General features: G+C 43.2%; 1 protein-coding gene across 1 annotated transcript in view; it reads right to left on the reverse strand.

Moving 5' to 3' along the window:
• LOC127577989 (anoctamin-9-like) overlaps positions 1-12,044 on the reverse strand; it is an 88,776-nt gene that overhangs the window by 11,812 nt on the left and 64,920 nt on the right. The window contains exons 20-21 of the mRNA XM_052029696.1: positions 6,297-6,449; positions 2,075-2,222 (exon numbers count right to left, since the gene is read on the reverse strand). Of these exons, the coding sequence (XP_051885656.1) occupies positions 2,075-2,222; positions 6,297-6,449 (301 nt within the window). The remainder of the gene's footprint in view (positions 1-2,074; positions 2,223-6,296; positions 6,450-12,044) is intronic.

Genomic DNA, 12,044 nt, shown 5'->3' on the forward strand with positions numbered 1-12,044 from the left:
GTTCAATAAGGTGGTCAAAATGCATAGACACACTGAGCTGGAGATGCTCTGGTGCCAAGTACCTATCCCTGAAAGGAATGTTTGATATTTGTTTACCAAATTCCTTTGTGAGAAAAACAAAAAGAGCTTGTCCATTACTTCTCTGATAAATCTGGTATCTGTGCAGCCCAAAAGACAGCTTAGGCCGTGAAAGCAACGAAAAATACAAGGTAGATGATTCTTTACTCATTGAGACTTCAATGAGAGGTAGTGAGAAATACGGAGGCAATGCACCTCAAAGGCTTGTTGTTTCATCCCAATGCTATTTCCCTTGCATGTTCAATTACAATGAAAGTTTTAATGTCCATTTCTCCTCTGTGTTTACTAAGGAGAATATCATGGGTGCCAAAGAAATGAGGGTAATAAGTAGCAAGGTCTTGGACACACGGAAGGAGGTATTTGCAGTCTTGAAGTGCATTAACGTGGGGAAATTCCCAGGGCCTGCCCAAGTGCACCCCCATACCTTATGGGAAGCCAGAGAAGAAATCACAGAGGCCCTAGTAGAGATACTTGCTTTGTTGTTAGCCACTGCTGAAGTTCCAGAAGACTGAAGAGTTGCCTAATGTTGTTCCATTGTTCAAGAAGGGTGGCAAGGACAGGTCAGAGAACAGGCCAGTGAGCCTGACTTCAGTTGTAGGGAAGTTACTAGAGGAAACTCTGAGGGACAAGATCTACCATCACTTCATCACTTGGATAGTCAAGGCCTGATCAGGAATAGTCAGCATGGTTTTGTGCATGGGATATCATGTCTGACGAATCTCTTGGAGTTTTTCCAAAGAGGTAGCTAAGGGGATAGATGAAGGGATGTTGTCTATATGGACTTTAGTAAGGCCTTCAACAAGGTCCCACATGGCAGGCTGATCTGTAAGGCTAGTTTGCATGGGATTCAGGGGGAGCTAGTAAGGTAGATTCAGAATTGGCTCGATGATTGGAAGCAGAGGGTGATGGTTGAAGGTCGATTCTCCGACTGGAGGCCTGTGATTAGTGTGGTGTCCCGGGGTCAGTGTTGGGACCTCTGTTATAAAATATGTAAATGATTTGGATATGAATGTACATGGCATGATTAGCAAGTTTGCTGATTATACTAAATTAGGGGATCTTGTTGATAATGAAGCAGGTTACAATGAATTGCAAAGAGACCTTGACCAGTTAGGGAAATGGGCTGAGGAATGGCAAATAGATTTCAACTTAGGTAACTGCGAGGAGATGCATTTTGGACATTCAAACCAGGGTATGACTTATACAGTGAATGGCAGGGCACTGACGAGTGTTACGGAACAGAGGGACCTGGGAGTACAAGTGCATAGTTCGCTGAAAGTGGATGCACAAGTAGACAGGGTGTTGAAGAACGAGTTTGGCATGCTGGCCTTAATCAGTCAGGGCACTGAGTTCAGGAGAAGGAACATTATGCTGCAGTTGTACAAGTCGTGGGTGAGACTGCACTTGGAGTATTGTGTACAGTTTTGGTCACCCTGTTATAGGAAAGACATTGTCAAGCTGGAGAGGGTGCAGAAAAGATTTACGAGGATGCTGCCTGGACTGGAGGGCCTGAATTATAGGGAGAGGTTGGCCATGCTGGATCTTTATTCCTTGGAGCATTGGAGAATGAGGGGTGATCTCACAAAATTTTATAAAATCATGAGGGGTATGGATAAGGTGAACGCTCAGTCTGTTCCCCAGGGTTGGGGAGTCCATAAATGGAGGGCACAGATACAAGAGTTAACTTCTTTACACAGAGGGTAGTGAGTACCTGGAACGTGCTGCCAGAGGAAGTGATCGAGGCGGGTACAAATGCAACATTTAAGAGGAATTTGGATAGGTATGTGGAGAACCGGGGCTTGGAGGGTATGGGCCGAACACGGGCAACTGGGACTAGCAGGGAGGATGCTGTGTTTGGCATGGACCAGTGTTGGGCTGAAGGCCCTGTTTCCATGCAGTATTACTCTATGATTCTACAGTAATAAGTACAAAAATGTACTCCCTCTGACAGATTGTTATATATTTTGTATTTTTACAATTCAAATTATGTACTCACTCAATTTTATGTTGAGTTTGATTCCCACATGGACCGTACTTGTAAAGGTACACTTGTCGAGGAATGAAATTTGATGTGAGGGAGATCACCAACCCATTTCCAATAACAGCAAGAACACCAATTACTTCCAAAATTTTCAACCATATTCCTGCAGCACAGACACAAGACATATCACTCATCATTTTCCTACTGTCATACTGTTTTGCAAGTTTTTTTTCTTATGTCTTTCTGTCTCTATTGTTTAAGTCCTTAATAGTTTCATTGGTATCATATGGCTTTGGTACATTGCTTGAGCTGCAATTCATGTTTGCGTCAAGATACTGAAGGATATTATGAATCATGTTCTTAGTATTCAGGAGTGCCAAATGGATTGCATATTGAAACTTAAGGCAACAATTGCCATGATTTTCTATTCAAATTGAGGACCCAAATTTCAGATATGTACTCATGCCTGTTCAGAATCCATGCTGGGAATGTGGTTTTATAAAATTACACTCAGACTGTTGGCAAGCTGTTCACTGTGGAGGTGATCACGGTGGATCCTGATAATCCTATAATGATGCAAGGACAGTTGCAAGAGAATTATTAAATAATCAGGGGTTGGCCTCCTTCATGGCATCCAGTGCTCCCGATATGGCCTCCTCTGCATTGATGAGACCAGGCGCAAACTGGGTGAGTGCTTCACCGAGCACTTCCACTCTATTTGCCATTGGTGCCAGGAACTCCTGGTTGATAGCCATTTTAATTCCATGTCTGTTCTCAGCCTCCTACACTGCCAGGGTGAGGCTAAGCAAAAACCGGAGGAACAGCACCTTGTATTCTGCCTGGGCAGTCTACAACCTATCACCTGCAACCCAACAGCATGAACATTGAATTCTCCAACTTCCGATAAACTGCTCCCCCCTCTCCCTTTTCTCTCTCCTCCTGATCTACCCAGTTCTTCCTACACTTACCCCAGCCCCCATCACCTCCTTCACCCACTCCATCTGCCATCACCCCCTCCCCTAGTTCCCATCTGCCCTCCCCACCTTCCACACATGATTCTATGCTCCACCTTCCTCTTCTATCAGATTCCATCATCTTCAGCCCTTTGTCGCTTCCACCTATTACCTCCCAGCTTCTACCACTATTTCCACTCTCTCCTCCTCCATATGCTTATCACCCCTCCTTACCTGGATCCATCTATTGCTTCCTAGCTCTTGCTCCACCCCGTTCCTCCATCTTTTTGTACTGGCTATCTCCCCTCTATCTTTCAGTCCAGATTAAGGGTCCCAACCTGAAATACTGACTGACCATTTCCCTCCATGGATGCTGTCTGACCCGCTAAGTTCCTCTAGCATCTTGTGTGTTGCTCTAGGACAAAACAGGTGGTCTGTGGTGGGATGGGGACAGCAGAAATTGAAGTGATGATAGGACTGGCTGAAACAGAATGGTGAATGTTAGTGAATAATAAGTTATTTCTGCAGGAGGTGTAAATATGAAACAACAAATTAAATCTGCAATTACCACAAGAATGTAAAGAAAAAAAACATGAGAATGCTACAAACATGAGATACAAGGCTTTGTTGCAACAATGAAGGAGATCAAAGATGGGTATGTCAGAATGGTGGGACGGAAAATTAAAATAACTGGTAATGGAACCTGAAGTCACTTCTGCAGACTGTATGGAGATGTTCTGTGAAGTGGTTACCCTGTGTTTGATGAGCACCACATCCAGTACACTAAAATGGATTCACTCTAGCCTGTCTTGAGCTTTCCGGGCTGTTCTAAGCAGCCCAATGAATGTGCAATGAACAGCATCTCCACTTCTTCCGAGGTATATGACAGCCTTCCAGGATCAAGAATGAATTCAACAATTTGATTATACTTTGTCATTCCAGCCATGTACCTCACATTTCCAGCAACTAAGGTTTTCTTTTCTTGTCTTCAAGTAATTTAAGATCTATTATTTAGACCTCAGCCTAAACACCACTCTCTTTCAGCTCTCTCCACTGTCATTTTTGCAACTCAATCACTCCTGGCTTCAACTATAGCATAAAGCTTTCCTTTTGTTTTCTCCACCTCTTCTCCCCTCTTCCTCTGCCATTTAAAACTTTCTTTTTTTTATCTCTAACTTTTCACAATTCAGTAAGGTAATTGGCCTTTAACATTAACTCCTGTTTCTTTCTCACAGATGCTGCGTGACCTTCTGAGTACTTCCAGCAATTATCATTTTATTTAAGGATTGTTAGGTGAAAACTTCAGATTGTGGAGCATATTTCAAGCTAAAGAACTCAGACTTAAATCAGTAATCATACCTGAACTCCAAAAAATTGTTCTTGCATAAGTTGGCCATGGTGATGGGAAGGAGGGGAGAGTTGAAAGGCAAACACACAATTTCCTAGCCTTGGAAGCATGATGCAGAGGGAATTTTAAATCCTGGCTGTTATTTACCTGACTGGAAAGACAGGGGTTGATTAGGGATAGTCAGCATGGCTTTGTGCGTGGGAGATCATGTCTCACAAATTTGAATGGTTTTTTGAAGAAGTAACCAAGAAGGTCAATGAGGGCAGGATGGCAGACGTGATCTATATGGACTTCAGTAAGTCCTTTGATAAGGTTCGATCGCATGGGATCCAGCGAAAGCAAGCTAATCGGATACAGAATTGGCTTGATGGTAGGAAGCAGAGAGTGATGGTGGGAGGTTGTTTATCGGAAAAGTCCTTTCCATGCTGGCCATCTTGCCTTTCCACTCAGTCCTGGTGCAGGGTTTCAACCCGAAACATTGGCAATTCCTTTTCTTCTGCAGATGCTGCTCAACCCGATGAGTTCCTCCAGTAGATTGTTTGTTGAGAGAGACCTTTGGGTACAAGTACACAGTTCCCTGAAAATGGGAATGCAGGTAGACAGGAAAGTGTACGGCATGCCTGCCTTCATCTGCCAAGGCACTGAATATAACAGCTGGGACGTCATGTTACATTAGTGCAACATGTTGATTCAGCCACGCTTGGAGTATTGTGTGCATTTCTGGTCACCACTCTATAGGAAGAATGTAATTAAGTTAGAGAGGATGCAGAAAAAGTTCACAAGGATAATACCTGTATTGAAGGGTTTGAGTTATCAGGAGATTGGATAAGCTAGGTCTGTTTTCCCTGGAGTGAAGGAGGCTGAGAGGTGATATGACAGAGGTAAATAAAATTATGAGAGGCATAGATAGGGCTTTTCCCCATGGTAGGGGTGTCAAACTGGAGGGCATAGGTTCAAGGTGAGAGGTTTAAACGGGATCTGAGGGGTAAATTTTTCAAAAACGAGTAGTTGGTACCTGGAATGAGCTGCCAGAGGTGGTGGAGGCAGGAACAGTAACAACATTAAGAGGCATCTTGACAAGTATGTGAATGAGCAGGGAATAGAGGGGTATGGAATTAATGCAGGCAAGTGGGATTAGTATAGATAGGCATGATGGTTGGCATAGATGCAGTGGCCAGAGAGCCTGTTTCTGTGCTGTACAACTCTATGACAACCTGTCTCCACTGCCTTCTTAGTGCATTCTAGATTGCTACCACCCTCTGCGTGAAAGAATTCTTACCCAGATCCCCTCTAAATCTCTTACTCTGCACCTTGAACCTTTGCCCTTTGGTTTTAGACACCTCTGCCATGGGGAAATGTTCACTATCTATATCTCTCTTTTTTTTTGTACCTCTATCTGGTTCCTTCAGCTTCCTCTTCTCCATGGAAATCAAACCCAGCCTCTCCATTCTTTCCTCATAACTGAAACATTCCATCCCACAACTTCCTGGTGAATCCCCTCTGCACTCTGTCAAGTGCAATAACATTCTTCCTATAATGCGGCAACCAGAACTGCCCACAATATTCCAACTGTGACCTAACTAATGTTTTATAAAGTTGAATGAAGACCTCTCCGTGGAAAATAAGACTGGGTGATTGATAAATGCATGATTATCTCCTATATATCCTAACCTAAAAAATACTTAATGCCCATAACTAAAAAGATAAATCTGCCCAGTCGACAAAGAATCATGGAGCAAAGGAAAAACTATTGGTTCACAGAGAGATAACACTTGCTACCAGATAGATTGTGCACTAATGATTTGTCAGGTATACGATAAAATCTGATATGATCTGAACCAACATATGTTAAATTATAACTTGTCAAGGATACACATAAATAATAACTTATCCTCATACCACTGAATAAAATATATAGCAATCATCAAAATCTTACCAATATCTTTTGCTTTCCGTGGTATTGGTCGTTTGAGATGCCAAATCATCTTTCTGGCATCCAAGCGAATTTCAAATACGTTATTCAGAAAAGCTAGTAATGGAGCCAATGGAAAGGCTGCAACAAATATTGTGGTGAAACCATATTGAATTGCTGAAAAAGAAAATTGACAAAAAAAGCTGTCACTAAACTGCAAATCAATAGCCATCATTCATTGTCAGGACTCAAATAATGGTTGGGTGGCAAAGCACTGGAGGCTACCTACCACAAATGAAGTCATACCCCTACATGGGACTCGATGGCCTCAAAATAGGACAATCAAGGGAAAGCAGGACAAATATAGTATCCAAATAAACCTGCTTGCAACAGACAAAGCCACTCAGAGAGTCAGACAATTCTACAATATATTCTCTGAAGCTGGTGCCAATTGCTGATATTGGAAAAACACAAATTTAAAAAGAGTTGAGTTGTAAATATCTGTAATCCAGATAAGCCTCAAAAGGCAGGCTTTGACAGTGAGTGTCCACCACAACAACGCTTGTTAAGCTACACAATGATCTCTCCAGGGCAATCAAGTAACAGGAGGCTGCCAAAACTTTTAACCAACTTTATATTTACCAGTTACAACCATCTTGTCATCGTTTTAAAAATCATTGGCCACAACTATTAGTACAACAACAAAAGACAGCATTGTGACAGCAATCCCACAACCAATCAACCAGATTTAATCTCTGCAGTCCTGCCACATCCAGTAGTGAATGGTGGTGGACAATTAAACAACTCACCAAAGCAGCAGGCTCCACAAATTTCCCCATTCTCAATGATTGGGGGAGCACAGCACTTCATTGCAAAAGAGAAAGCCAAAGTATTTGCAAGGATTTTCAGCCGGAGGTGCCGAGTGGATAAGCCACCTCAGCTTTGTCCAGTGGTCCCCAGCACAATAAATGCCAGTCTACAGCTTATTTGATTCACTTCATGTGATATCAAGAAATGGCTTAAGGCAATGGATACAGCAAAGGCTATGGGTCCTGACAACATTCTGGCAAAGGTACTGAAGACTTGTGCTCCAGAACTTGCCGTGCCCATAGCCAAGCTGTTCCAGTACAGCTTCAACATTGGCATCTACCCAACAATGTGAAAAACTGCCCAGGTATGTCCTGTCTACAAGAAACAGGATAAATTCAAGCTGACTAATAACTGCCCCATTAGTCGGCTCTCGTTCATCAGCAAGGTGATGGAAAGGATAATCGACAGTGTTATATGGGGCACTTACGTAGCAACAACCTGCTCACAGAAGCTCAGTTTGGGTTCTGCCAAAGTCATTCAGCTCCTGACCTCATTACATTCTTAGGCCAAGCATGGACAAAAGAGCTAAACTCCAGAAGTAAATTGAGATCAAGGCAGCATTTGATCGAGTATAGCATCAAGGAGTCCTGGCTAAATTGGAATCAATGGGAATCAGCAGGAAAACCCTCCACTGGTTGAAATCATACTTAGCACAAATGAAGATGATGGTGGTGGTTGGAGGTCAATCATCTCAGCCACATGACATCTCTGCAGAAGATCCTCAGGGTAGTGATTGGATCTAACCATCTTCAGCTGCTTCATCAATGACCTTCCTTCAATTGCAAGGTCAGAAGTAGGGACGATTGCTGATTACACAATGTTCAGAATCATTTGTGACTCCTCAGACAATGAAGCAGTCCACAACCAAATGCAGCAAGACCTAGACAATATCCAGGCCTGGGCTGATAGGTGGCAAGTAACATCTGTGCTACATAAGTGCCAGGCAATGATGATATCCAAGAGAGAAAATCCAGCTGTCACCCGCTGACATTGTAAGACATAACCATTACTGAATCCCCCACTATCAATAGCCTGGGAGTTACCATTGACCAGAAATTGAACTAGAGTAGCCATATACACAATGTGGCTACGAGAGCAGGTTAGAGGCTGGGAATCCTGCAGAGAGTAACTCATCTCCTAACTCTCCAAAGCCTATCCAAGGCTCAAATCAGGAGTGTGATGAAATACTTTCTACTTGCCTGGATGAGAGAAGCTTCAATCACACTCAAGAAGCTTGACACCATACAGGGCATAGCAGCCTGCTTGATAGGCACCCATCTACAACCATTCACTCACTAACCTCCGACACACAGTAGCAGCAGTTTGTACCTCTGCAGCAACTCATGACTCCTTAGACAGCATCTTCCAAACCTATGGCCTCTACCAGCTAGAAGGACAAAAGCAGCAAAAATCTGGGTACACCACCACTTGGAAGTTGCCCTCCAAGCCATACACATCTGACTTGGAAATATATCACTGTTCCTTCACGATTAGGTCGAAATCCTGGAATTCTCTCCCTGACAGCATGGTGGCTATACCAACACCTCAAGGACTGCAAGGTTTAAAGCGGCAGCTCACCACTACCTTCTCATGGGCAACTAGGGATGGGCAATTAAATGCTGGCTCAGCCTGCAAAGCCCATCCCCTGAATGAATATATAAATTGCAGAGTAAAGAAACTTTACACGTGTCATCGCCAAAATCGCTTACATAATCTTAAGCCTTGGGCAAGATTTCCTTGTTCATTTTATAAAATAAGATTTCTTTATTAGTCACATGTACATCGAAACGCAGTGAAATGCATCTTTGTGTAGAATGTTCTGGGGGCAGCCCACAAGTGTCGCCACGCTTCTGGCACCAACATAGCATGCCCACAACTTCCTAACCCGTACGTCTTTGGAACGTGGGAGGAAACTGGAGCACCCGGAGGAAACCCGTGCAGTCACGGGGAGAACGTACAAACTCCTGATAGTGGTGGAAATTGAACCCGGGTCGCTGGCGCTGAAGACTCTAAAACAATGTCATTTAAAAGGACAATGACACTAAATCTTTCTTCGTAGGCAGACAGCTGCACTCTGTTCTACATGCTTCTTGCATGCTCTGTACTTACACTATGGACCAACCCTTACTTTCTTCATCAAAACAGCCTTACAATGCCCATTATTCCAGATTTAACCCTCCACTTTGTGGAGAATGTGAGCACATAAAACTTGCTGCCAGGCAACAGAGATATTCACAGCCTTACAATGCCTCCACAATGTGGAGAATGTGAGCACATAAAACTTGCCTGCCAGGCAACAGAGATATTCACAGCCTTACAATGCCCATTATTCCAGATTTAACCCTCCACTTTGTGGAGAATGTGAGCACATAAAAACTTGCCTGCCAGGCAACAGAGATATTCACAGGGAACAAATCATAGGAGGCATATCAAGGTTAAGCATCCAACACCTTAGCCATTCAGATTTCATAGGAGCCAAACTACATGTCCTCACAGATCTCTTTGTAACTTCACAGACCTGCCTGGCTGTGGCACTGGAGGGTTGCTACAGTCCCTTATGCTGTCCTGGAGGTGATGCAATCTACCAGCCTCTCAAGCTCAGTCTTCAGAAACTTGCACTCAGGAATCACCAATGTTGCTACTTGCAAATAAGCAGCACTCTTCCAGCTACTGGAGAGTGATGATCACATTGGGTATGCGTGCCTTAAAGGAGGTTAATGAGTTATTAGCATACGTTCAAGCAATAACACCCACAAGAAATCGATCAGAGCTTTTCAATAGAGCTACTGCCTTCACAGTGCAATGACCCATGTTCAGCTTGGACCTCCATTACTGCCTGTGTGGATTTTTCACATTCGCCTTGTGACTTCACGGGTTTCCTACATGTGCTCCAGTTTCCTCCCACATCAGACAGGGTGGTAGATTAACTGGCCATTGTAAATTGTCTCCAGTGCATAGGTGAATTTTACAATCTTGAGGATGCACAGATGTATTTCACTGTGTGTTTCGATGTACATGTGACTAATAAAGAAATCTTATCTTAATCGAGGGAAATGTGGGAGAATAAAATGGGATTAGTGTAAATAGGTGTTTAATCATTGACATGGCCCCAGTGGACCAAAGGTCCTGTTTCCCGTGTCCTGTGACTTGATGAGTAACACTCACCGAAGCTGCGTGATTGGTATTTGTTTATTATTGTCATGTGTATTGAAATACAGTGAAAAGCTTTGCTTGCATGCCATCCAGGTAGATCATGCCATACATTAGTACAGCAAAGTAGTAAAATGAAAACAGAATACAGAATATAGTATTGCAGATAGAGAAAGTACAGTGCGGGTAAACAGTAAAGCACAAAGGCCACGATGAAGTAGATTGGGAGATCAAGAATTCATTTTTAGTACCTGAGAGGTCTGTTCAAGAGTCTTATAAAAGCAGGATAGTAGCTGTCCTCGAGTCTGGTGGTATGTGCTTTCAAACTTTTGTATCTTCTGCCTAACAGGAGAGGGGAGAGAATGGCCAGAGTGGGAGGGGTCCTTGATTATGTTGGCTGTTTTCCCGAGGCAGCAGGAAGCGTAGATTGAGTCACTAGAGGGGAGGCTGGTCTGCATGATGTACTGGGCTGCATTCACAACTCTGCAATTTCTTGTGGTCTTGAGCAGAGCAGTTGCCATACCAAGCTGTAATGCTTCAGGATAGGATGCTTTCCATATTGCATTTGTAAAAATTGGTGAGAGCCATCAGGGACATGTGAAATTGCCTTAGCCTTCTGAGGAAGCAGAGGTGTTGGTGTGCTTTCTTGGCTGTAGTATCAACATGGCTGGACAGGGACAAATTGTTGGTAAAATTTATACTTAGAAACTTGAAGATCTCAACCATCTCCACCTCTGCGCCATTGATACAGACAAGGGATGTGTACTCCACCCTGATTACTGAAGTTGATGACCAGTTCCTTTGTTTTGCTGACATTGAGGGAGAGGTTGTTGTCTTGACATCATGCCACTAGGCTCTGTCTCCTTCCTGTACTCCCTTTCATCATTGTTTGAGATCCCGCCCACTATGGTGGTGTCATCTGCAAACTTGCAACTGGAGCTAGAGCAGAATTTGGCCACACAGTTGTTGAGTGTATAGGAAGTATAGTAAGGGGCTAAGAATGCTGCTTATAGGACACCAGTTGAGAATAATCGCGCAGAAGGCACGTCACCTATCCTTACTGGTTGCACAAGGGAACCCAATGATACTTTTCAAAAATAGTGCTGTCGAATATCATGATTTTTTTTTAAAAGTTTCTTAAAACTGCATGAGGAAGACATGCAACATAAACAGCACATACGAATTTCTAGGCCCACACTTGGTGGTAACATGCAGGATTTACTATACATCCCTTCCTCTTTTCTTGCCCATGTTAGGTTGCCGTAGTTGTAATACAATTGCTTCTGATGTAGAAAACTGTGGCTTCAATTCTCATTCCAGCACCTTGAGTAAATAATGTGTCATCCCAATGTTGTACTATATTAACATTTATACATTCATCAACATCACGGGGAGGGGGGCATTAGAAAGTACTTTATCTATTGTCCATTAATCTACTGATAAGAGATCAGGGAGACCCCTTTAATTAATTATGTCCTCCATCAGGTCAACTTCAATCTGCTCTGTTATTTAAGTTAAGGTTCTTAAATGTAGTCCAGCTGAGGGCTTTATCGGTGGGAATCATTCTCACAGGTTCTTCTAAATCTTTCAATGCCTTTATATCACCTGCCATGTGTGGAGGTCCAGACCTAGGCAGAGTACTCCAGGTGCAGTCGGATGTGATCTGAGGTGAATGGTGTGCTTTGATTTGTACTGAATGGTTATATAGAATACTTACCACATATGCAGTCTACCAGTCTCTGATGTTTATGC

Source organism: Pristis pectinata, chromosome 14, assembly GCF_009764475.1.
Source record: "Pristis pectinata isolate sPriPec2 chromosome 14, sPriPec2.1.pri, whole genome shotgun sequence".
Taxonomy (NCBI): domain Eukaryota; kingdom Metazoa; phylum Chordata; class Chondrichthyes; order Rhinopristiformes; family Pristidae; genus Pristis; species Pristis pectinata.